Source organism: Pseudochaenichthys georgianus, chromosome 10 (genome assembly GCF_902827115.2).
Source record: "Pseudochaenichthys georgianus chromosome 10, fPseGeo1.2, whole genome shotgun sequence".
NCBI classification, from domain to species: Eukaryota; Metazoa; Chordata; class Actinopteri; order Perciformes; family Channichthyidae; genus Pseudochaenichthys; species Pseudochaenichthys georgianus.
The window spans coordinates 31,366,632-31,394,420 of NC_047512.1; the positions used below are offsets into that span (position 1 = coordinate 31,366,632).

The 27,789-nt window shown below is 40.7% G+C and overlaps 2 protein-coding genes across 2 annotated transcripts; one reads left to right on the forward strand and one right to left on the reverse strand.

The window, feature by feature from the left end:
- The first annotated feature begins 1,025 nt into the window (after positions 1-1,025).
- On the forward strand, positions 1,026-7,112 carry LOC117453955 (charged multivesicular body protein 1b-like). Its single transcript, XM_034092991.2, has 8 exons — positions 1,026-1,173; positions 1,496-1,593; positions 1,692-1,838; positions 3,422-3,490; positions 3,569-3,676; positions 4,107-4,150; positions 4,717-4,789; positions 6,185-7,112. Exons 1-8 carry the CDS (start codon positions 1,158-1,160, stop codon positions 6,230-6,232), a joined length of 603 nt encoding a protein of 200 aa, XP_033948882.1. The 5' UTR covers positions 1,026-1,157; the 3' UTR covers positions 6,233-7,112.
- A 12,325-nt stretch (positions 7,113-19,437) lies between these two features.
- On the reverse strand, positions 19,438-26,201 carry tbx22 (T-box transcription factor 22). The gene is made up of 8 exons (XM_034092271.2): positions 26,069-26,201; positions 25,427-25,685; positions 24,162-24,263; positions 23,917-24,091; positions 22,163-22,327; positions 21,406-21,470; positions 21,098-21,183; positions 19,438-20,245 (listed from the first exon to the last, which is right to left on the reverse strand). The coding sequence occupies exons 1-8, from the start codon at positions 26,199-26,201 to the stop codon at positions 19,743-19,745; spliced, it is 1,488 nt and encodes a 495-aa protein (XP_033948162.2). The 3' UTR covers positions 19,438-19,742.
- Positions 26,202-27,789: the final 1,588 nt, after the last annotated feature.

Below are 27,789 nucleotides of genomic sequence, written 5' to 3' on the forward strand. Positions count from 1 at the left end.
CACATTGTATCCAGTGCTGTGTCTGACTATCATCAGCACATACAGTATGAGTCATCCATGCTGCTCCCCCCCCCCCTGGCCCAGCCGTTAATCCCTCAGTCAGCTTCGACTGGCACACCGGAACCTTTTTCTCTGGACAACCGATGATCCCTATTTTCCGCATGCTGCATTTTTATTGCTGTCTCTTTCAATAACAATTAGCCTATAAAGCCCTCTTTCATTTTTTTCCATCAGGCCAGTCCAAATTATTGTTTTTCCATGTACAACCAAAAAAAACAAGGTTACAGATGTCACATTCTCGTAAACGCATCATAAACATTGTGAAAGAAACGTCATTAAAAAGCAAGGCGCTGTAGAAAAGGTCAATTTACTCCCTCACAAAAAAAGAACAAATGACGTCAGACGTGCACCACAACCTACCGATACCGGGTACAAACCGGGTACAAACTATTTTTAGCTTGGATGGAACTTGTCTGCTTTGGACACGCGCGCCCGTCCACCTCTCAAACGGTCGTGACGTAGAAGGCGCGGGCACGCCATGCAAAATCGTGACCGTGTGACGACCATGACGACGGTGAGGGGTAGACAGAAGTTTTATTCAAAGATAAAAGTTTGATCAAGATGGTTCACATACCGTTGTCTAGCGACTAAATCCAGACACATTTCTGGCGATTCTATCCATTAGGACTATATTAAGCACACACACCATCGTACACATGTGTTGAATTCGTTTAATTTATTTAAAGGTAAGTGACATGCTATTATAATGCAAAACAGTTCAAATATGAAGGAAAAACCTTGAGTAGTCGCCTAGTCGGTCGTCACTTAGTTGCGCATGCGTGACATAAGCCTACTTGTAACAGCTTAAAGGCGGTATACAAAGTTGTTTCTTACCTATGTTATCAAAGCTCTACCAAAGTAAGAATATGTTCTTATTATAAAATAAGATACACTCGCTTTGGCATCAAGACCAATGCGATAACGTTACTGCCGCTCTGTCTATGTGCTTTTAAGCAAAAGCGGAAGTACGCTTAGGGGAATCCTCTCAGCTCTAGTGGCGAAGATACACCAGTTTGAAAAAACCAAAACAAACATCTCTGGGAAACAAGTCACTGACTGGCAGGCCAGAGTTTTTGTCACTGAAAAAGACCTTCATCATGTCGAATATGGAGAGTATCCTTTCCTGGGAAGTCTGACATGCATATCGGTAGAAACAGTTACCTAGCGAGAGTGTTAGCAAGCCAAATGTAAGCTTGGTTTGCTAGCTAACAGCTAGTAACTTCTGCCCAGTCATTCAACTACGAACGAAAACAGTGATGAGTTTGCTAGTAGCTTACATTTTCACTTGTATAGGAAAAACAAAGTAACTTGCCTGCAGTGATTTGGGTTAGCTCAATGTTTTGAAAGTTTATATTCAGCCAGCCTAAAAATGCATTTCTCATTCAATGTAACCATTAGCCTACTTAAATAAACAATTCCTTGACTAACCATGCAGAACAACTGTTCAACCTCAAGGTTGCCACAAAGGAGCTACAACGCAACTCCAAGAAATGTGACAAAGAGGAAAAGGCAGAAAAGGCTAAAGTGAAGCAGGTGCTTATTTCTATGTACTTATGAAAGACCATTGGCTACAGTGTAGCTATATTTTGTATTATGTATATTTATGTACTCCTATTCTGTTTGTCTCTCAGGCTATCCAGAAGGGTAACATGGAGGCAGCTAAGATCCATGCAGAGAACGCCATCCGTCAGAAGCACCAGTCTCTTAACTTCCTGAGGATGAGTGCACGTGTGGATGCTGTGGCTTCCAGGGTCCAGACTGCTGTCACCATGAACCAGGTCAGGAGTTCAAGTCAATGCTTTGTCAAAGATCTGCCTTCATTTTTCTATTTGGTAAAGCAGGTAAATGACAACCATAAAGAAAACATGCCCAACCTATTTTACTGCAGTCATGTAATCATTTTTAAAGATAAGCTCTTGTACAGAGATAATTTGATTTAGAAAGAAATTGCACAATGTGACTTGACAATATGACTTGCTTGGTTAACATTGTTTTCAATTGTTGTTATCATTATTTGTGTGGTGTTTGCTACCAAAATTAAACCCTTATTTGTAATCCCTAACCTGGTACAGATTTAGTAAATATGGTTGTTCATATGGTAAAAAGTACTGTACTTACATACACAATGAGGTACTTTTACTTTATGTAAGTATTTTCACTTAATGCTGCATTATAGTTTTAGAGCACTTATATATACAGGCAAATATTGCACTTGTTCTTGCACTAGATCTATTTGGTACCTTTAGTTACTTTTGACAGATTTAGGTTATTAATACAAAATATGATTAATTAAAAGTGATTGTATTACTATAGGGTAAACTACCCAGCGATAAATGAAGTTCTTAGAATGAGCTTCACTTTTACTTGTTGCAACATAAAAGGGATAGACAAATCATTGCTTATTTATTTATAATACAATAACATCATTTATATGATTGTGAAACATGTCATTTTACACATGATTACTTTCACTTTTTAAATATATTTAGATGCTAATACCTTTACTTAGAGTGGCCCTATTATGCATTTTGGGGGTTTTCCCTTTCCTGTAGTTTCATATAGGTTTGTATGCATGTAAATGGTCTGCAAAGGCTAAAATCCCAAAGTGTCTCTCTCTTCAACCTTCAAAATATGTCGTATTCAAAGTTGATATGTTGAATTATACATCATAATTAAGATCTTTAAGAGCTTCATAATGTAACCATTACAGGGTAAAAAGTCAGAAAGTAGGCATTTACTCATTTTAGGATTCTACACAAAAGAAACGGGGAGAGGAAGAAGGAGAAAAAGGGTCTGGCAGACATGCAAACAAAAAGCCACCAATTACATAATGTCATTAGCTCTGCTGCAGACTGAGGCTGTTACCTTCTTGCCCGTATGAGACTGACCTGCCTCTTTAAATGGCTTTCATTCAGGTTCACTACAGGGCAGGCATCCTTTCACAGAATAGAACCTAATGGCGTCTATAGAATTGGAGGCAGCCTGCGAGATGGTATAGCTGAAAAACACCTCTTTATGTTGTTGTAATGTACGTCTCATAAAACATGAACACAATAGCACTGATGAAAAACCCCTCCACCATAATATCAACTATTGGTAAATTGGTTTTGACAAGATTAATCAGCATCATCTTTGAAATATCAAGGATGAGAGTTAGTCATAACAAATGATCTGTTTTAAAGAGCTTAAAGTGACACCTAGTGGAAATACAGGGTAACAGCACTTCAAGCTTTGTCCCATTAAATCCTTCTCCCTGAGCGACCTCAAATACTGATCCTGTTTTTAATGAGAGAAATTAGACCAATAAGAAGTAAGAAGACCACAGAGGCTTTAATACTCAATGTGATGTGTTTCTGCCCAGGTGTCTAAATCCATGTCTGGAGTGGTCAAGTCTATGGATGCTACACTCAAAAGCATGAACTTGGAGAAGGTAAAACATTTCACATGACAAAGGGAAACAAATATGACCGTTTTTGGACTGTTGTTCAGGATCTATGTTTCTCGATAGATCTCTGCTTTAATGGACAAGTTTGAAAACCAGTTTGAAACTCTGGACGTGCAGACGGCTCAGATGGAGGACACCATGGGAAACACCACCACTCTGACAACTCCTCAGGTGAGAAGCCCTCCTACACGCAGGGAAACCTCGTTCATGCAGCCACACCTAGAGGGATAGTTGGCATTATTTGGAGTGGGGTTAGAATTAAAGTCTGTTTTTGTGTATTGAAGAATAGCTAGCAAATGTTAAGCCTCTGAAAAAAGCTTTAATTTAGACAGGTCATGACTTCTGTGTACTTATTACCCTCCTTATTTTAAGGTAGTGACTCTTGTAAATACACAAGCTTGACAGTGTTGTATGAGGTACTTTATAGTTAGTGTATAATGTATAATTAGCCACCTTAAATAAGAATCCCACTATCAAAATATACCATACACTGACTATGGATAAGACCCTAACATACCTTTAATCCCATCATTATTCCCACAGTAAATCCTCTAAACATGTTTTCTTTCTTTAAATGAGTGTTCTCTTGGTTGGTCTGTAGAATGAAGTGGATACACTGCTGCATGAGATGGCTGATGAAGCAGGGTGAGTATGGTCCATACCTCCAAACAATTAACAGTAATAGCAACAACAAATGCATTGATAGGAGAAAAACATAAATGCAGGGACTTAAAAAATAATGTACTAACTTTTTTAAGTAGACTAATAAAACTATTATGCAAAATCCACTTTTGTATTTTTTTTTTGCCAGCAATATGTGACTCCTCTATGTTAAGAGATTCGGAAAAAATATGATGTCTCTTGTTATCCTGATCCATCTATTGTTGTCACAATGTTTTTTTGGGTTGTGGAACAATTAGCCAATCACCAACCAGTAACACTCGCCCTGAACACCTGCATCTCCTCCGAGAGCACCATTGTGTTTTTTATTAAAAAATATCTCGCAGAGGGGCGTGGCCAGTCTGTTCGGTATTTCGAGCAAAACCCTTCAGAGACATGTTTTGTAAATATCTGAGACCTACAATATATTGTTGAAATTGAGTATAATAGGGGACCTTTAACAAATGAGAAGCTGTACTAAGCTTTATTTAAATGACGAGCAAAACTCATGGTGAAAGTGTTCCTGTCTATTTCCCCTTTTCTTTTTTTAGGTTGGATCTTAACCTGGAGCTTCCTGCAGGCCACACTTCCTCAATGGCTTCATCTGTGGCCTCTACAGAGCAGGTAACACACCCGTTCTTCTGCTGTAGCTATTTTTGGTGTGTTTATATACACATTTTTTCTAACATTTATCTGTAAGGAAGGACAGTCTCTATAATCAGCTAGAATGATGTAGTAGGTGTTATTTTTAAATGTCACAATGACCGTAGACAATAGAATACACGGACCCTTCTTGAACACACTCCTGCAGTTCAGAACACTTTTCCCTGTCATTGTGTCTGCTCATCTTCTTCAAAAAGGAACTGTATCACTATAAAGAACCCACGGCCTGTGGTGGAGCTGTGGGTCTTCCCGGATACTGTGACACAGAAGCAGTGTTTATTCAGCCTTCTTCATCCAAACAATGACTGTGTGGAACATTGTGGTCATAAGGCGGCAAAGTGGAATATGCGGCAGGAAGTGTTTGAGTTCTCCCTTAAGATGTTTTGATACATTTTCCAGTTTGACAAGCCACAGTTGGACTCCATTGTAGCCAACATACTTCAGTCTGTTCACATCTGTTTTTTGTGAAGGACAGCTACACGTCACGCCTTCACCTTTAAAGCCTACAGCAGTTGCGGGATATTCTAAGAACTATAGATTTCACCACGAGCCTCACTAGAGACATTCTTTTCAATCCTCTGGCTGTGCATATCGCATTGTGTTTTCTTATTGAATTGTCTAAGTATTTAATTAACTTTATAGACAAAATCAGAACAGAGACCGTAATGGCAAAAATGTCCCCATTGAAACACATTCAGATTGAATCCAGTGGCCATTACAAAGCATGAGTCTCATCCCCACTCGTACCGGCACATAGAAACGTATATATATTAAACCATCATTACATATTTCTATATACACTCTCTTATTCCGCAGCTGCTTTAACACCTGCATTTTCCTACCGGGATAAATAAAGGTCCTTCTTATCTACATCTCATTACAACATATGATCTTGTATTCTATTATATCACACTTCATCTAGAAATCTGGCTTCAAATGTATAGTTTTTGCTAGTTTCCACCATATTTAACCATCTTCTCATGTTTGCACTATGAGCCAAATACATTCTTTAGCCTGAGTTAATAAATGCATTAAAGTTAATATTCCCGCCAAGAATTACCATATACCAAAACATACCCTTACCATTTAGTATACAGAAAATAATAAAGAAATGTTGTTTTGTTTATAATAACTGGCATATTAGGATTAACATTCTGAAAATACATGAATAATCGGTTGTGAAAATAAGAACTAAAGATTGTATTCAGTTATAAATAAATAAAATGGCAGTTTTTGTTGTAGAAATAGGAAATCTAAGAGCAACTCATTTGAAGAGAGTCACGGAGGTAATAAATGTTTGTATAGAGCTGCCGAATGTTTTTTTCTGACTGTTTTCCTGTTCTGTGTTGTTATCAGGACGAGCTGTCCCAGAGGCTGTCCCGACTGCGAGACCAGGTGTCATAATGATGTCCAAACATCACAAGACCGGGAGGAAGGAGAAGAGACAGGGGGTGAAGAAGCGGAGAACAAACAGAAAGTGGGGCCGTGTGCCTGAAAGCTCTGTGGTAAAGGTTTGCTCTGTTGTGAGAATGAAAGGAGCTGACTACCAGCAGAGAGGGAGCGAGAGGAGGAAGCAGGACCTCTGCTGTCCTGTAACCTACTGCATCACCTGCAGCGTTTCTATAATAATGCTCATTTTCACACTCTTATTTAACATGTATTGTGATTATTTATTAGCTCAGCAATAACACGGCTGTGCTGGCTTTTATTTTTTACTCCTTGGAAGTATTTGTAAATGGTATTTTTTTGCGCACATTTTTGAGAATTAAACAATTGTGTACTACTTAATAGCTATTACCTCATTCTAAGGTGGTTGAACACCATGTATATAATGCAAGATTACATTATTTATGTACCTATTTATATATGAACTGACTGATTGCTAAGAGAGCGTGTTTGTATTGTAACTGTAATGTCCTACCTGCATGACTGAGGATGTGAGTCGAATCCTGTTTTCGCTGTAGTGCTAAAACTAAAACGAATGTATTTATTTATTTATTATTTATTTTTGTTGTATTGTATGATAGGGCTCATCGTCTATGTTTGCCTGGAACCTGCTTTATAAAAAGCTGCAATAAAGCTGATTGTCAAACCCGGTGTCATAAAAAAACGTGTAATAACTACGTTGGTTAGGACGTAGTATTTCTACAAAAATGCCTCTGAAATTGTAAGATCCCTACGTTTTATTTCACCATTCATTCCAATGGCTGGCGTCTATGTCACGTGATCTTCATATTTCTCCCTGCAGAAAAACAAAACATGGCCGAACTTCGTTTTATTCTCGGTGTAAAATGCCTATTTTAAAGTTAGTTTGGCCATTAAAATACGTTTTGATGTCATTTGATGCGAGAAATATGAGTTGTTATTTCAGATTATGTGTGCAGTGGATGCACATGATCTTTAGTTTGCTAGTTATTACGAAGATTACTTCAGGAAATTGTGTCTATACAACGTTTTCATTGTTACCAAGGTGGTTGCTAGGGACGCTGCTATCGATATTATTTCTGTTATGTTGTGTAACAGTTTAATGGTGTAATCGTTATTGCTACCCCCTTCCCCGTCAATGTATAGTGTTGGTCCACAGCGCAAACGTATTAGTTTAACAAAATCTGCATCTAAAATTGTGGCATAGATACGTTATTTTCCCCTGTGCAATTTCCAGTCCCACATCTCACATCACATCGTCATTAACAAATACCGGAAACAGACCGAAAACACTTTATTCCGAGTGTTCTTGCTTTTCTCTTTGAAAGTCATCACATAACGGCATTGTAATACACGGTTCGGCTGCATTAAATGTTACATATCTGCCGTAGTTCTGTATTTATAGAGCCCTGATGAGAAGACTTCTAGACAAACATGAGGAACTGCCGCCAACACTGAAAACGTGACGTAGAACATAAATATATCAACAATTAAACAACATCTTACATTTCTTTTCACACAATACGTCTCCTTGCAGTATCAACACTAATTCGGCTGACTTTTATATTTGATCCAATTGGTCGATAGGCTGTATTTACACCACAAAGGTGCACAGCTGATATAAAGGGACACCAGTGGGGTATACTGCGAAGCAGGATTTTCGCTTAGCCGGCTAAATTCAGGGAAAACTCCGGCTTTCCGGTCATCCGAAGCTGGTTCTCTTTTTAGCAGGCTAGATCTCCATGGCAGCATATGCTAAGCAGCTAACCTGGTCGGGACCAGGTTAGGTTGCAGGCTAAGAGCTCAACTCAGTGAAAGCACCGCCTGCTGACCAATCAGAGCTCAGTGTGCGGAGTTTAAAGCGATCAAGTCATATTACAGGAGAAAGGAAATACAGAAAAGCTGCCGTCGCAGGAAAGACGGCCGGCAAAAATCACCGACTGTGTGAACGTGAACATTAATAGAATATCACCTCCATCTTCAGAGCAATCTGACTATTATAACATTAGCGTTAAGAAAGCTTACTTAAATATCGGCCACAACATAAGTAACTGGATCAGAGTACATTAAGTACAGTCCGCGCATATCACTTCATAATGTATCATATCTCTCCTTATCTGAGTCAGCTGAGCCGCATCTGGCCGTGCAACACTCACAGTGTCACATACTGTATGCAGAAGTATTATTTTAAGCAACACATAAGTTGACGAAACACTCGAGACAAATGTAATTGAAGTCAGATCGTGTTTTAGACGGGGCAGTGATATCATAAACCTGTTAATGTACGCATTCAAACACTTTTTCTTTTGCCAGCTGTATTCACCTTGCAGGTGCAGCTCTGAGGCTTTGATCCTGGATAAAGTGTTTAAGTCATGGATGTTTAAAGTTTAACTTCTTCATTTTTGACTAGTATTAAAGTTCACTTTTCATTCAGGAAGTATGACGCTGCGCTGTCAGTGCGCTTCTCCATGTTTGTGATTGGTCGAATGCTCCAAATACCACCCCTTTCATGTGAACGCGCACCTAACTAGATAGGACACGGCTTGCTTGAGCGATCCACTTGATAACCAGTGTCGTAGTACAGTTTAGCGAGAGCGCGTATGTTTTGGATTAGGCCAACCGGCTAACTCAAACATATCCAGGTTAGGTTGAACCAGCTTCGTAGCATAGGCCCCTGGTGGTTAAAGCATGTTATTGAATTTCATTATTTTTATTATTAGATTTTAATAGGATCCCTATAAAGTATATTCATTACTCGTTATTCTCTACTAATAGTTAATTAAAGACTGTATATAATGACTATTTTGCACACCCCTTTCAAGATTTCAAGATGTTCTAAGGTTTATTGACATATCATATACACAAACGGTGTAGTTATGCAATGAATGAAAAACTTTGTGTATACCTCCAGCAATGTTAACTATGGCCAAACCGGACGCGGTGGACCCGTTAAAATCCAGTTTTGGACAGTCTGCCATGGTTCCATCCCATTTCAAGTGCTGTTCGACGCTCGGCACACTCTCCAATCACAGAGCTTGAGGACTATCACGGGGTTTGTCAAGCGAAGCGGAGAGAATACTTACTTCCGGGTGTAATATTCTGTAAAGCAAATGAGCTGCTCCGACCCTCGGTCCTGACGGACTCCAACTTGTGTTTATTAATCAAACTAATAAATAAACACAAGGATAATTAATGTATGTGTTATTGTTGAGTAAATGGAGAATTGCACAGGGGAAAATAACGTATCTGCCACAATTTTAGATGCAGATTTTGTTAAACTAATACGTTTGCGCTGTGGACCAACACTATACATTGACGGGGAAGGGGGTAGCAATAAAGATAACACCATTAAACAGTTACACAACATAACAGAAATAATATCGATAACAGCATACCGAGCAACCACCTTGGTTACAATGAAAACGTTGTATGGACACAATTTCCTGAAGTAATCTTCTTAATAACTAGCAAACTAAAGATCATGTACATCCACTGCACACATGATCTGAAATAACAACTCATATTTCTCGCATCAAATGACATCAAAACGCATTTTAATGGCCAAACTAACTTTAAAATAGGCATTTTACACCGAGAATAAAACGAAGTTCGGCCATGTTTTTTTTTTCTGCAGGGAGAAATGTGAATATCACGTGACATAGACGCCAGCCATTGGAATGAATGGTGAAAAAAAACCGTAGGGATCTTACAATTTCAGAGGCGTTTTTGTAGAAATACTACATCCTACGTTGTGGACCAACGTAGTTATTACACGTTTTTTTGTGAGACTGGATTGGATTGTCTGCATGTAGCACTCAAGGCTCACAGTGCGCTTTTATGCAAAGATGAATGTCAATTAAAAACATTAAAACTTGTTTTACCTGTCAGTTTATAGCCTAGTTTTGTGCATCCCTCTCCCCCCTCTTTCCATCCCCCCCCCCTCTTTCTCTCCCCAACAGGGAACAGATGAGAGGTCAAAGGTGTCACCTGTAGAGGAAGCGGCCGCTCGCATGCCACTGCCTCATTACACACACACACACACATGCACACACAGTTCAGCATATCCCAGGGGGAGGCAGGACTCAGCTGGGAGCCATTACAGGTGCTCTCTGAGCACACACACACACACACACACACACACACACACACACACACACACACACACACACACACACACACACACACACACACACACACACACACACACACACACACACACACACACACACACACACACACACACACACACACACACACACACACACACACACACACACACACACACACACACACACACACACACACACACACACATATCTCTACATGAACAGCCCCGTTCTGATGGGAGTCCTCCAGAGTGACACTCCGCCACCTCTGACCCTTTGTGTGTCCTTCCTAATCATCATCAGCACGCACTTAACTACATTCACAATCATCATCAGTGCCCCCCAGACTGACACAAGTCTCTATTCTGCCTATTACACACATACTTCCTCAGTGATCCAGCAGCTGTCAGTCATTTCTGCTCGGAGTTAGATCACCTGGAATTTAAATTCCACGTCCCCTCTGCTGTCAGAGCCACGCAATCTATTTGGTACGTTTTGTTTTCAATTTCTAACCTTCAGTGGCCAAATCTTTAAGTATGATTAAATCCTGATGCGGCTTGTTTTTTCCTCGGCGCTGTGTGTGGGGATGCTTCCCTCCAGATGTGTGTGTGCAGACGGCCCCTGCGAGAGGGAAGCCTGTGTTTGTCTATGTGTGTATGTGTGTGTGTCAGGTGTTGATACCAAGTGGCTTTCCTCCAGGGCCGTCAACACCTCCTTGTCTGGGTTCCTAGAGGAGTGGAACTTGCTGACAGGAGGGGATCCGATGGTCCTGTCCCCACGGCCGACCTGTCTGCTGCTGCACGGGGGGGAGGGGAGGGGAGGGAGGGAGAGCCAAACGCGCTGACTAGGAGAGGAAGCTCTAATTATAACAAGCATGATCACACACAGGAAACGATACGGTATGTCCAGCAGGATTCGGTAGGAAAATATAAATGTTCCTAAAGCCCAGAATGATCAACTTGAGCATAAAATGGGTCTGTTTTACAGGTCGGTCTTCCAATTTCCAAGATGTTTTCGAGAAACAATAATGTAATGTCATACTAAAGTGAAGATAGATATTGGTCACCAGAAACACTTGCCTTTGTTTTTTAAAATACATTTAGAACTTTCTGTGTTTTAGTCTTATCTAGCAAAGAATTAAACACACAGTATTAAGTTTCCCACATTTTCTTCACAAAGGTTGCCTAATCTCTTGTGTAAATCAATTAGTCAGGAAAGTCATGAATGTTTCAATAGTTAATTCATCACAAAATGTTCAAGCAAAATGTAAGCATCCAAGAAAAAACATTATTTCCAGCATCTCACATTAAAAGGTTTGCAACGCTTATCTGTCTTAAATATGTAATTTAGAACTCAATATCTTCTGAGTTCAGATTGATTGACAATGACAATAATCAGTAGTAGCACTATGTGTGTTTAAAGCAGCAATTGTTTCTATAAAATGTAACTGTTCCTTATAATTAGCGATTAGTGACCTCCTAAATACAACAGATACAAAATCACAAAACTCTTGATGCTGCATATTCATAGGTTAAACTGATGTGTCTTCTAAATAAGAGAAACTTGGAATAATTCTATATCAAATAGTAGATTTCACTGGAATACATGTATTTAAAAATATATATACAGTTTATTTGCCGTATCCTTCCAAAACAAAAAATAATGTTATGGTCACATGAATAGTGTTTCATCAGTGTTGAGTGTAGACAGTAACAATCATCATCTATTTAAGGTAGTCTTTGAGACGGAAAAGTTTCACACAGTGGCTCTTTTCCTCTCCTTGTCTTCTATCGCCTCCTCACTAGAGATATTCAATTACAATGCCTGAAGGGTCAGGTCAAACACAGGAAGCCGAGCTGATTGGTTCTACTCGGATATCGATGGGCATGTGTGACCAATCGCTGCTGCCCAGGGCTTTCCTCAGGCTGCATCTGCTGCCGCTGAGTGTGTGTCTAATCGTTCCACCCCAAGGCTTTCCCCAGTTTCCACTCACCTCTTGACCATTGCTTCCTGTCAGTGTTAACGCCGCTTTTAATCAGTTTTACTGTCTCATGCACACACATACACACACGCGCCCACACAGCTGGCCCTATCCATCCCTGCTCTCCAGAGCACGCTTCATTAAGATCTAACCAATATCCTGCTCGCACCGTCACAACCTCTGTCGCACACAAACACACACCTGATCCTGCCAACCCTCCACATGACCCTCGCCTCACCCAGCCTGATATCCCTTACATTCACACAAGCCGTGAACATGGACATGTAGCCTTGTCTATTTCTCTTTATTGAGGCTGTCTGCCAGTCATTGTGTCTACATACACGGAAACACACACACACACACACACACACACACACACACACACACACACACACACACACACACACACACACACACACACACACACACACACACACACACACACACACACGCACGCACGCACGGGCACACACACACACACACACACACACACACACACACACACACACACACACACACACACACACACACATGCTTCCTTATCACATTATAATTCATATCCTTACATAGGCAACTGTTGTCTCAGGCTGAATCAAACCAATTAAAGTTATCATTTATCCCCTGTGCTTCAAAACTGTAAAGAACATGCATTTTCTTATTTTGCTATGCTAGCTGCACCGCTAGCTCAGTTAAAGCAGTTGTCCATCAAAATAGTTTTTGATGAATGTCAGGTAACAATGTTGGTAATTCCTTCATGTTCCATCTTGTGCCTTTATCAAAGTTAACTTGCAGAATTATTGACTTTCCCATAAACCTCAGCTATATTTTATGTTTGGTTCAAATTAGCAAATGTTAGCATGCTAACACTAAGCCACGACAAATGCTTGTTTTTAGCTTAGCAAAGTGCCAAAAAGGCTGTTTGCTAAATTTGTTGAGGCAATTGCAGCCCCAATACCAGCCAATTAAAAAAAAAAAGTAAACTGTCAATGATGGTATAAAACTTGTAAATTACATACATTTGTTGAGTACCATTAGCATAAGGAGACATTGCTGAAACACCAACCCAGTCTCATGGCATTTCGTAGTCACGAATGGAATCTATTGATTGTGTTCACCAACACGATTTCCCCATTTTTTTCGTGTCACATACGGAACGATTTTAAAAGCAATGTAAACAATAACAAATTAGAAGGAAAAAAAGATTTAAAAATACAGATTTCAGTATTCTGAGGCTCTGAGGCCCATTTATTTTCCTCACGGACGGCAAACAAACTCAGACATTATACAATTTAATTTTTTATGGGGAAATCGTGTTGGTGAACACGAATCAAACCCGCCGCTGCTGCGTCTGTAAAGCCGTTGTGTCCTTGGGCAAGACACTTCACCTGAACTTGCTCCTGTGGGTATTGTCCACAGTGACCATTGCATGTATAAAAAATATGTGTAATGTGTGTATCTGTAAAGCGCTTTGAGCACTGGAAAAGCGCTATAATAAATGCAAGCAATTATTATTATTATTAATAGATTAAATGTCGTGACTATTACACAAAATGCCGTGAAACTGGGTTGGAAACACACACCGACCAACAGCACGATCTCCCTACAGGCCATAATTCAAATGATCACAGCTAAATCAGTGGAGGTTGTATTAAGTTTCTTGTTATAACCTACAAACTTTCCCCTAGTCTTTTCACATTAACATGCCATAACAGTGTGTCACACTTGTGCTGGTTTTGTAAATTCCTTCTGGATTAGGCAGTTGAAATTGAAGGGATTAATAAAGCTTTACTCAGTGCTTGATGACAGGATGATAATGAGAGAAACAGGAAGAGAGGAAATCTATTAACTGTATTTATACCTCTGGACCTTCATTATTATTATACCAGTGGACGTGAGAGAGTAATGTGTGTGTGTGGAGTAATCTGTTAGGAGTGTGTGTGTGTGTGTGTGTGTGTGTGTGTGTGTGTGTGTGTGTGTGTGTGTGTGTGTGTGTGTGTGTGTGTGTGTGTGTGCGTGCGTGCGTGCGTGCGTGCGTGCGTGTGTGTGTGTGTGTGTGTGTGTGTGTGTTGTGCATATGGTAAAACACTCTGCAGGTCTGCAGTTAGTCACACTCCCGCGTCTCAAATTGAATTAGCGTTGACAGCGCACAGCACCAGCCGCGTGTATGTGTGTGTGTAATGGGGGCACTAGCTGTTGGCAAGTCGTGTGTGTGTGTGTGTGTGTGTGTGTGTGTGTGAAACAGAAGAGAAACAGGGCCTTCCCCCCTGAAATCAATTAAGCGAGTATAGGTTTGTAGTGGTGGGGGTGATGGGGGGCACATCCTGTAGAGGGCAGCCCAGACAGACAGCACCATCTGGGGCAGCAGGCGGGTCGACCCTCGGGTTGAGACATGAAAGAAGCGGGCCAGGGATAAGAGGAGAGGGGAGAACAGGCCGGCGCTAAATCACTCTTTTCTCCCCCCCCCTGCCCCTCATCTGCCATCCGATACATCAGCCACGGAGCATCATTCTCCCTCCATCACTCTCCTTATTCTCCATTCTGTCCCAGGAGTGATAACCTGTCATACACAGGAAGCAAAAAGAGGTAAGAACCATCTATCCCACTGTCAGAGATAGGGGCAAAGAGAAAAAGAATATCTCACATCTCTTGTTCCAAAAAGGGTTGATTTATGGGTCTACATTTAATAAAAACCAATTCCTCTCTTTGGCTTTCTTATTCTCTCACTTACACACACACAGGCACCTGTAGGATCCCCCTCAGCTCCATTAGACGGGAGGGAATTGGCATACCTACACACTCTTTAGGAAGGTCGTGTGTGATGGACAGCCGGGGTCAGAGTGTGCGTTGTGTTTGTTGGTCCTAAGCTGAGTGCTGACAGCCCTCTTCCAGCCACCCTCAAACACACAGATCCATTGATGAAAAACAATCGGCTTAAAAATAAAAGGTTAAAGTAACGTAATTACATCAAGAGGCCGTGGAAAGACAAGAGCATTCGTGTCACTGTGGCTGTAATAAAGACAAATTCATGGTGGATTCAATATATATACTTAATGCTTAGGTTATTATAGGAGTAAAGGAATAAGAAAGTAGGTCCTTCAATCAAGTAAATGTAAAATACTGAGTGAGTCATTGTTGTCATTAAATAGTGTGGGGTTCATTTTAAACGTTGTACGCAGTGTTATGCAGGTTTTCATATGTTCACTATGTATTTGTATCAAAACATCCATTTCATTTTCAAAGTATTTCTATATTATCAAATATGTTGCTGTCAGAAGAAAAGCATGTCCTTTCAAATGAGGGTTTAGAATGTTCAAGGAAAACCTTTTGATTTTTACAGGAGAATTGAATAGATTTAGAACATTTTAAACTTAAGATAAAAAATAAAATAGAAACACTACTTATAAACTATTTGATTATCTTAATTTACGTTCACAGAAAGTACACATTAAGCAGAATGCCCCCTGTCGATGTTATATTATATCATTATTATCATGATTTCAGATGGGTTAATATGTAAGCTGTACTTTAAAAGTAAGTTTGAGTACAATAGATCCAACTTTAACGGCTTCATACTATTTCTCTCCCTCTACATTTGATTTATAAGCACAAAAAGTGCTACAAAATTAAAAAGGGTGAAACAAAACAACAAAAACAATAAAAACTATTAAAACAACAGAATAAAAGCAGTGACATTTATGCCGGCATGGCATAATGTGGGGGTTTTAAAAATCTAGTTAAAGGCTATTCTAAAACGTTTTTAGGCCTTTTGTTGGTTTAATCTTAAATCACTGCATTTTATGTTATATCCCAACCATATGTTTTCGTATGTAAAATCTAGTCACTTTTGTGGGTAATTAGAGGTAGTGAAAGTACAATATTTACTTCTCTGTAACGTGGCAAATTAGAAAGTATCATAGCATTGAAAAACCTCCAAACCGTTCTTATGTACATCAATTGAGTAAAGGTACCGACTGTATTACTTTACCCCGTAGTGCATCAGTGCTTTGTTTATTAAACTAATCAGAGACGTGCCTTTAATGAATGAACTTGCAGCACTGCTGAGTGTTCAAATCACTTGAACGAGGGAGGAAAGGTGTAAATGGTGAGGTGAGGCGTGAGGGAAGTGCGAGAGCTGTTTCGGTCATTAACACTTCCTCTGATGAATTGCACGAGTGTGAGGCACACAGATGGAGCGCTCAGAGGAAACCCCAAAACACACACACAAACACAGAAAACAAGCAGACCAGGTGCCCGGACACATGTTAAAGCCGTTTGTCCTCCACTCATTTGACCTCTGCTCCTGGAAGACAGGGGCCTGTCAGGGAGCACATGCCTATGCAACACCCGGGTGACCCCATGTCCTGCACACACTCGTGGCGATGCTGTAAGCCACACACACACACACACACACACACACACACACACACACACACACACACACACACACACACACACACACACACACACACGCTTATTAAAAAGCATTTTGAGCTAATCCTGCAAGATCACAACAGAGGATATTAGCCCATATTTAAAACGTGTTGATGTTTCTAGCAGTAGATTCCCAAAAATTGGGGAGAATTATAAAAAAAAGGGAAACAGTGATGGGACGGGACGAGAGGAATTTCACTGTCCAAGAGAAAAGTTTGACGGATCATAATATGCCTGCTTGATAGCGTAGTACAAGAGTGCTTAATCACTGTTAAACTGCCCTTGCTTTTCACATTACTCACTCTGTGTAATTCAATTTCAGCCACAGCTGGTTTCACTTTCAACTTTACAGCTGAGCTCAGTCACGTCCCATAATCTGAGCTGATAAATAACCAGCTTTTTATTGAGTTTGCTGAGAAAACAGCGTCCAGTATAAACCCTCGCAGAGCCAAACGCGAGCGAGGCTGGAGGGCACAATGCTGGACGTGCAAATATCTGTGTGTGTGTGTGTGTGTGTGTGTGTGTGTGTGTGGCAACTATTAATAGGAGATAACTGATGTATATAAGTGTGTGCGTAAATTAATCTAATCAAGGCAGAGTATATTTACACGTCCTGTCTCTCTGCCGGGCTTCTCTCCTGTTTCAGGATGCCATTTCACATGATTGGAAACAAATGACTTCAGGGTCAGATTTCTCTCCCTTTACTACCTGTCAATCATCGTCAAATGGCCCAGAACGTCCCAGCTTGTGTTATTCTTAAAAAGTCGAATCAGCACAGTTTCCATGTTATTCCTGCAGCCACTTTCATGAGGATTATGTCGACACATTATCAAGCAAATTAATGATGTGATGGGATGAACAGGTTAATCATCGACAGGCTGGTAAAAGGTTAACTCAACAGTGCTGTTCAACAAGTCAAACAAATGTGACGTGTGATAAGAAAAGAAAGGTCAGTATGAAATATAAATAGTCTTATAATGTAACATTAACAAACTTAATTTTTAAAATGTATGACAACATAGCCTACAAGTTATTAAATAAATAAATAGTTTATATAATTTCCTGCCGAGAGTTGTGTTTGAATATTGATACTTATTCATGGTTGTTACTCATGAGGGTTATATCCAGGAAGCTAGTTAGCTTAGCCTAGCATAAAAGATAAACTGGGTTAAAGAGCTAGCCTAAATACAGACCACCTAGCACAGCCATGCTAGTTTCCCCGTCTTCAGTCTTTATGCTATGTTAAGCTAATGGGCTGCTAGCTGTAGCTTCATATTTAGACTAGCTACAAATATTAGAGTTGTATCATTCTTCTTAACTAACTTTACGTGTCTAAGTGTCAAACCACTTTTTTTTACTAAAAAAGACTGTTGAAAGTTGCGTTAAGCGAGCTACATTTGTTACAAAATGTTAGCATGTGTAGATGTTGTACTGCAATTTATAGCATAGCTGTATTTACAAATTGTAGCAGGTGCGGAGTTCAGCTCTCCTGGTATGAAAGCAAACAGCCTAATTGAAATATCAGGAATTAGTCAGGAGTTTAAAATGATTGTCCAATATAGCCGAACATGGAAATGACAGACAGTATCGAATAACCCGCACAGATTATGTGTGTGTGCAGACAAAGGGCAGGCTGTTTGATAGCAGCGCACCTGACCGCCTGCTGAAACAAGGGGCCATCCCCTGCCTTCTGAGTTCCTCAATTAACTCCTTCCTGCTATTTCCATGTCCAGCGCGCATTAGCTCACTGCCATGCTCCGCCATGACAAGTAAATTGCTGTTTGGTTATGACCGTTTGTCGGGAAACAGGCCATTTCCCCCCGCTTTGCCTAAACCGCTGTTCCTCGCTATGCGTAAAGAGGAGGGAGGGAGGGATGGTGCAGGGTTTTGAGTCGGAGCTGAAGGCAGGAATTATCACATCAGCGGCTGAACGGGCGTGCCCCCTTTGGTATGGATACAAAAACACACAGCGTTATGTTGGCCCACAGTAGGTTTTCATTCTCCTCACTGGGATCTCTGAAAGCCTTCCACATGTCTTCACACAGCAGTATCGATGTACTGTGTCCTGGAATAATGTTACAACCATGATTACAATAATGATGACACGGCTGCAAGGAGCCTTCTTCCAACCTGCGCCTAATAAAAGCCTATATAGAATAACCCTTTCACCTCCATGCGTCCCTGATTAGTCCTGTTATTGGTAATAAGTACAGGAATGGAAACTGGCTGCCTGAAACCTGGCAGCTGTTGTTCTTCCCCCTAAAAATCACAGATCCTGATGAGCTCATATTATTAGTCAAGGGTGGCCAAGCCTGACACTGAGATTCAGTTTAGAGCTCACAAAACACAACTTGTTTTCATAATGTATGTCCTAGAACAGTGCATAATAATAATTTTGCATAAGTTCTTGTTATAAAAGCAGTGTGTTTCTGTTCTTCTTTGAAAAACGCTGAATATGCATATGAGTACAACCGGAAAAAATGATGGGAAAGTGTTTCCCCTTTGTTCGTGCGGAAAAAGAAGATTTTTGATAATTCTGGTGTGTGTGATCAAACAAATAAAATAAAATGTAAAATACTTTAATAGGCACATATGGTCAGCTTAACAGTCATTCATTCATATTTATATTACATACCTCAGGTTCTGACGCCCTTTAGTTACAGCATGTGAATTAGTTAAGGCGGAAAAAAAGGGATCTGCCCTGCGGTATAAACAAACTGTCCCGAATAAAAATCTACACCCTGTCTACATTTGTGTTCACTATGGGCTTTTTGGCTGGTGTGAACAGTGGAGAGGAGGCAACATGATCTGCTTCAGGATCAGTTCTTGTGTAAGTCCAACACGGCATACAAAACTGTTTATTGCTCCTCTGAGTCCTTCTCGAATGGAGCATAAGGCCTCTCTGTGTTGTTGCAATAAGCTCTGGCTCCTAACACTCAATGGGCCGGAGCCTGAAAGTGCGGTCCAGCTGTCAGAGGCAGTGGTTGGTGGTCGGGTGCCACGGAGACGGGCGCAGCAGACAGTCTGTGGTGTCTTCGGCTAGTTTGGCGTGCCGGGAAAGAGCTGTGAGTTGGGGGTTCAGGGGGAAGCTGTAGCGGTAGAAACAGTAAGGGCCTGCAGTGTCAGAGAGATGAGGGAGCAGAGAAGGCCCGTGAGGACCAAAGGGGCCGTGGAGGGGGAAGAGGCTCCCCGGACATGGGTCCCTACATTGGAGAGGTTTCTTTGGCTGAAGCGCTGAGAGGAAAGGAAGGTCTGGTAGTGGGGGCAGGCCTCTCAGTCTGTCTACTCCCAGGGAGGAGAAGGCCCTACTGGGCAGCGGAGAGGCCGTGGAGGTCTTTCCGTAGAGAGGCAGAGTGAGGGTGTGGAGAGCGGCATCATGGCAGGAGCGCGCAGAGACGGCGAACGGGTGTAGGGGAGAAGAAGAGGAGAGGGGGAGAAGAGTCTTTATACTGCCGGTCGGCGACCCCGAGCTCCCTGTCGAGATAAAAAAAAAAATATGTCAGAAACTTGAATCACAAAGAGAAAAACGGTAGCAGAGTGTCACTAGGAAAGTGAACTGAGTATAGGACTGTGATAAATGGGCATTTCCCTTAGATATCAGGACTGCTGAAATCCTACACATCCTCCGTCATAGCCTGAAACCCACCTGCTTCGACTGCATCAAGGCCATTTAAACCCAATATCCCCCAAAAAGTACTTTGAAGCAAATGTACTTGCAGGTTTCTGAGTGCATATCTTTATGGTTGATTGGACTTTTTGTAATGAATAGTCAGTTAAAGTGACTAAGTCATCTCGTATCGTGCCTAACCAATCACAATTTATTGGGAATGAAATTAATCTGACGATGCTCTGGTTACAAATAAGACAAAATGTGTAGTTCACAACAATGAAGTATTTCATATACATTTGATTTTCTTTTCACAAAAAAAATAAAATGTAATGCCCTTTTAAAGTAAAGTAGACGGCAGAGGTCACAAAAACAGAGGTTTATTCATCTCGTTTTGTGTTTAACAGTGGATCATAACTCCATTAAAAATGTGACAAATCTTTTTGATGGATGTCAGTTACTGAAATGACCAACATGTGGCCTGAACATATTAGGTAAGGCTTGTTTTTAGCCTAGCCGATTGACATTTGCTACTGAAGCACTACACTACCGTCCAGTACAAAACAGCGCACCTAAGAGAGGTCATACAGCACTTAAATATTAGGAAATTGTACGGAGATTTGATGTAGACATAGACATATAGATACACCCAAACACTATGAGCCCCCCCCCCCCCTATATAACACCTGGCGAAGGTAATAAGAGCTGCAGCACAGTACCTTGGAGCTGTATGGTGAACGGCTTGAAGTCCAAGCTGAGAGGGCCTCTCCAGGGATAGGACTCCAAAAGGCCATCCAACACTCCCCTGCACACACAAACACACATGTCCTGTAAAAGCACTGCAACGTGTTATTCCAGGTATTCAAATATTGCTTTTGAGAGGTGTGAAATTCAGCACTACACATTTCAGCTTCATTGGAAGGTTTTACATGGTTTCGAATGTCGGCGGTTAAACCTCCAATCCCTCTCGGGTCCACTTTCTGAATTAAAACAAAAAGTGTGGATGGTTGGTGAGGTTTTACCGTACCTATTCCTTCCTGGATCTCTGAAGCCCTTGGCGAACGGGTTCCTGTCGATCTTCAGTTTTGTGATCTTGCCGGGGAAAGAAGAACATGGGTTAGAGTGGACGTGTCAGCCGCTGACGTGTTAAGCCAACAATGAGCTCAGCTTTTACAACAGCATGGAAAGTGGCAGGGCTCCCCCTTCTGGGACTGCATCTCCCAGCAGCACCCAGGGTGATCAGCCATGTCAAACAGGGTTCTTGGAGGTCGTACGGTTTTATTTGGTGCTTTAATGGGCTGCGGACTCCAGCAGTGGGCCCGGTCACAGCTTGTTATTGAGTTTCTGTAATAATACGTTCGCAGATCGTAAAATGAGCCCTGATGAAAAGAGCTGGCAGTCCCCGCGGACGCCTTGGTTACTGGAGGAGCCAAGGCCAACAGTGGGGTCAGATCCCCTGCACGGGAACACACGCCCGCTACGAGGAACTGAAAATCAAGACACTGCAACTCAAGATTTATCTGAGAGCACAGTGTTTTTGAGCTGGCTGATTGAAGGACACTACAGCCACTTTTGGCATGGCCATTGTGAAATGTGTTGCTTTCAGGCGCGTAAAAGGTGTAGGATGGGATTTTGTAGCATGGTTCTACAGAAACAGAAACAAATTCTGCTGTACCAAACATTTCCAATATATCCCATTCTTCTCTGTTTCAGCTGCCGTTTCAAATCCATAGTGTGTGCTACATGTTTGGCTGTTCTATAGGATACGTTTCAGTGGTTGCTACCTGTTGGTTCTGGTAGGCTGTGACTGTGGTGAACTCCGTTTCAGGGAAGGAGAAGCTGTGCACTCCCTCAGCAGGCAGCGATTGGATCTGCGACAGGTCCATGCGAGGGTCGTGCCGGATGACGTGCACACGTGGCCTGTATTTGTGCATCGACTGGAGAATGATCTGGATTGAGAGATACAATGACACTTGGATGAACCTCTATTATATCACTATCTCTAAGAGAGGCAACATTAAAATAGATATATAGGGCTGCAAGGTTCACTTCATTCTTATTTATTTCAAGATTATTTTTTATTAACTAATTCAACTTTTTTTATAAAATGTTTCAGTGAATAGTGAAATATATCAAAGAATTGTAAAAAAAAGAACTGCAAAAATAATATATCATTATATTGCTCTTTTGGTCCGAAAATGTGAACAGAGAAAATAAACGTATAATCATTGTCCGAGAGCATTTTGGCTTGAACAATGTCACCATTAAGCTCTATAAAAAAGTAATCCAAATTATATTTAAAGTTAATATTGCAATAGAATTAGAATTGATTTTCTCAACATGCTATGTAAACTAAAACCACACAATGTTAACTTGCAAAAAAGCAGTAGATGGCTGTTACGCTCGTAACACTAGTGGAGAATCTTTTTAATATGCTTTTCTTATAATAAAAAAATTAAATAATGTGCACATTAGTGCATTATACAAATATTTAACAGATTACTTTTTCATAGAAGTAGAAGGATTTTAAATAAATCTCCTTTAAAAAAGTAAGATTAAGTACTCAACATTCAGGATTTACATATTTAGAATATAGAATTATTTACCATTCTCATTTTGCATATTTTAGATTTGTTTTATTATAATAAACAGCCAAAGTTGAATAAAGAAATTAACAGTTTGACCACTTTTAAGTTGGTAAGTAAAAAATCTAAGGTTTTTCCTGGGGTTTACTTGAGATGTAAACACTGATGAGGGTTTCAAGGGAGAAAGTATTTTTTTCCAAAATACACAAAGCAGATACACTTCAAAGTGTAATGCCAAACAGCTATAAATATGTACTACAATCAACACAATATTAGTGTTTAAAAGTAGTGATGGTTCCAGAGAGGCGGTGAACTGACCACAGCTTCACACGAGATTCTGAGGCTGTTTCTACACTTTCTACTCCTCCAGAAAAAAGAATCGCCTAAACACACCAATTCCAGTGTGGTTTTATAAACACGGGGATCAAGTAAAAATCCACCTACAGCCTCCCCAGTCACCACATCTGTCACATCTGCACATCAGTTAATCTTTACAGGAAGTTCTGCAGCGGAGAAGGATTTCCACTTCCTTTATCCCTAAAAACACACTGGCTCTCAATGAGGAACCAGCCAGTATGGCACTATGGTTAAATATGTGACAGCAACCAAATTACAAAAATAAACCCATTTACATATAACAAGATCGCTCATAGATTAATGAAGACATATAAAGTTATATCTGGGTTTTGAAAAAGTTAAATATCGATCCCAGGACATTTATCAATCAGAATACTTTATTTAGCCTGGGTGAAATTAGGTCTTGTGACAGTTTCCACAATACACAATGAGAAAATACATTTATAAATAAAGGATAACAAATAGAATTAAACAAATATTAAGTAAAAATGTGCAATTAAAAGAAAGAAAAGAGTAGAAGAAATGTAAATGGTCTGATCTACATGATTTATATCTGTTATTAGGTGATACTGCGCATGCTCAGATGGGTTACCTACATGCCCCTTATCGTCCATCTCGTTGTTGGTGAGTTTGACCCGGTCGAAGCTGATCACCTGACGCATCCACGTCTCTCCCGCGCACGGGGAGTCCGGGTGCACGTAGAGCCGCGGGGAGATGCAGGAGTGGTCCGTGTTCCCCGCCACCATCCACTGCGAGCTGTGGTACACATACCTGCCCGGATACATGCGTGTTAGTACGTAAACCAGAGACACTGAGGGAGTTCAGGTAATAAAATACACACCTGTAGCGTTTGGAATCCACGGGCATGACGTCCATCGCGATGTAGTACTGTTGGCCCGGGTCCAGGTTGCGCACTTTGACGCGCACAGAGGGGAACATTCTCCTAACGCGAGAAGACGAAATCATTTTTTTAATTTATTGAATATTTTCTACTCAAGAGGATATTTAGCCGTCCTGTATTTTACATTCTCACACAAACAGATCAGATACTTTAGGAAAAGGACCTCACGGCCAAGTTCAGAGGAGAGCTCAGGGTCCTCGAGGGGCCATGAGGGCACATTCACTGCTGAGATTTATAGCGCGTGTTCCCCGTAATAGAATAAACGGAACTTAGATTTCAGCAGGTAGTTATGTCCCTATAATTCATACCTGGAAGAGGTAAACAAAAAAAAAACCTATCAAATACATTTCTTTAAACTAAAACATGACATAACATCTGTCACGGTTGCATAATATAATTGATAGTTATGGATCCTATTTAAAAAATAAATAAATGTGTCCATGACGACGAGAAATGTGCGTTTAATTTAATCCAATACAATTTAATAATTAAAAAAAACCTATAAATCTACCTCACATGATATATAATGTGCACTATTTTTTTTAAATTCTAAAATATTAGCTTTTTATAGACCATGAGATTATAAATTGCTTGTATTTATACAAATGAAAACGGTTGCAGGATAACATAGCTATAATACCAGAACTGGTGATAAGCCTTTATTTCTTTTTGTATTAAGATGCTGACTTCTGATTGGCTGTTCACAGCCGTTCTCCATGTGACCGCAGAAAAGTTCATGTAAATGTTATAATATGCATCTTATCACTGATAATGACCTATCATGCTTGTATTGCATGTAACTGACTTGAACACGGAAACTAAAATAAAATAAGATAATACGTTTGATATTAAAATACTTTTATTTAAATAAGTTTAAAAAGTATGGGCCTGGAAGCCAGATCTTATTGTACGTTATTAAAGTTAATTTGGATTCGTTTTCGTATCATATTGAACGAAACTATCGAACATTTTAATAGTAAAAGACCCAACACTAAATCTCATTTAATTATATATTACTTTTGTGTAGTTTTTACATTTAAAAGTGTAAATACATAGAGAAAATGCCTGTTCCCACGACCCCGTATAGGCCAAATACGTTTGAAAGTGTTGCAGGATAGAATAAAGGCACCGGAGGCCACTGTTTACAGCAACACACCATACTACTGGAGCTCTTTAAAGTGCTCTTTCTCATCCAGATGTTGTACCTGCCAGCTTTGGTGATGATCATCTCGGTTCCGATCTCATAGAACCTCTTCCACAGCTCGGAGCCCTGCAGATCCACCCGGACTTCTCTGTCCGGGAGGAGGTCGCTCTCCTTGGGCTTGCTCTCCTCTACACCGGGGTCAGCCTCCTCGGCCCCGGACCTGACAGGCTGTCTCTGAGGGTCACAGGAAGTGTCCTCTGCCCTCCTCGGAGTTGATGAACCGGCTTTCTTCATCTGACTGACAGGATATTCGTTCAGGCCTATAAAAAGGGGCAAGGGTGAGTGAGGAGAGAAAAAAAGCCTATTGAGGCTGTGTTTTCCAAAATCATTTAGAAGTCAACTTAAAAGTTAACAGTTTTCCTATTTATTAGAAAAAGCTGCAACTAATAGTCCTTTAAAGTGACAGACCGTGGCTTCATTTGACAAGAAGAAGAAAGAAGAGTATTAGCAAAAAATGGCACCTCTCGATAAACAATGAATTTGTAGCTGATACAATTAAAGAATACATGTATATATAAAATTAAATTGTCAAAGTGTAATCAACGGATGTGTCTGAAGCAAAGTAACAAAGATTGTGTTATCGTTCCATGCTGTGCGTAAAATGCGTAAAGGTGTTCGAAAAATCCGGCAGTCCTTGGCTCACCGGTGAAGGTGCTCGTCTCGCTGCCGGTGTCTGCAGCTGAACTTGAATCATCCGACACTTTCATCCTCTTGCAGGGTTTCCCGACCAGCGCCTCCACAGAGAACGCGTGAGCCCGGGAACTCAGACCCTGCATCTTGGCGAAAGATCCCGTCTTTCTGCGACTCGTATATCCGTCTGATCTGGGATTGTGTTCCGCACAAGTTTCAGAGTCCCAGCGCATTCAGGACGGGGTAGAACAGGCAGCAGCAGCAGCACCTCAGGGAGCCCCTCTTCTCTCACGGCGGCTCCGTGACGCTGCGTAATTGATCCGGTGCCTTCCCCTGTGTTCTCCTTCATCCAAAATCCTTGATTATTGGAACGCCTCACTACAATATTTCCCCTTCTCCCCCCTTAATCCGTTTCTGTGTCTCCCCTTTCCTCTCTGCCTCACAGAGAGCTTGTTCTTCTGGTTCCCCTCTGCGCGTCACAGAGAGGGAGGGAAGAGCGCAGCGTGCACTCTTCATGGGCCTGCGCTACAAAAAAACCTACATCCTAATGCTTATCCCGGCCTAAAATAATACTGTTGTCTCAACATTAGAGTTAAATGTTAGTGAAAAAGTGAAAAAATAAACAAATGTCCTCTTAAAATAAATCACTTTTGAAACACCTGTTGATCACTTTATCAGTATCAACAGGTGGCAAATAAAGTGAATGTGCAACGTTAAAGTTAAATTGTCCAATCAATTATTATGTCCCCACAGTTTAAGAAAAAAAACGACACTCAGTAAATAGCCTACTTGACTTTTTTTTCAAGTGTTCATTGGTGTCAGTGGCATTTGAGCTTCCAATACAAGCAGCAGCATCTTTACGCACGGTGCCACTGGTAAAACAGTTATGGCTGAATGGTAAAAATCGGGCTTTTTTCTTTAGATTTATTGAATTATGTAGCCTAATATAATGCAGATTTAGTGGATTCCAAATTTGAAATGTGACAATAGATGAAAAATAGCCATATATATTATTGAGGAAACAGCGTAAACAGAGGATCTAAGCTTCCAATGTGATCAAAATGTCAGTTTTTTCTGATTGACTTCCGTGTTGTCCATATTGCTTCCCTTAAACATCCGATGGATAAATAGATTGAGCATTGAGCAGTGCCGGAGGGGGACCCGAGGCGCACATATTTAAATAGGCTATTTTAATTCAAACCATCTGGAAGGTGAAATATCTCCCTGAAACTGGCTGCATTTCTGTTGAAGCTAACATTTCTTATATTAATTTGAAGGCTTTTCCTAAAGTGGTCTCTTGTCTCCCGTTCCTCCCGGTATAAAAGTGTTTTCTTTTTTTCTATTTGCGGTTCCCGGTGAGAGTTTCGTCTGGTTCTCATAAGGGCGGAGATCAGATGGAGTTCGGCGCACTGGGGGAAAACTAGGCCGTAATGACAGCTCGGGATTATTACATTACTGCTCGACATGAAATAGATCCGCTTTACACAAATAAAAGTCAGCGAAGGCTCTATTTAAAATGTTTTTTAATCACATGATATAATTGCTGTGAGGAGAAAACAAATGAGGGCTGTGTTTACGGCACGGTTGGTTTGCTTGCTGATGGAAATCTCTGACAACAGCCGGGAAATGGAGAACTATGACCAACCGGAATCGCATGCTCTCTGTCATCATAACCTGTGACTGTGGCCTGGATTTATGTTTACTATTTTCCTAACTTGTCGTTTTTCTCCCAAA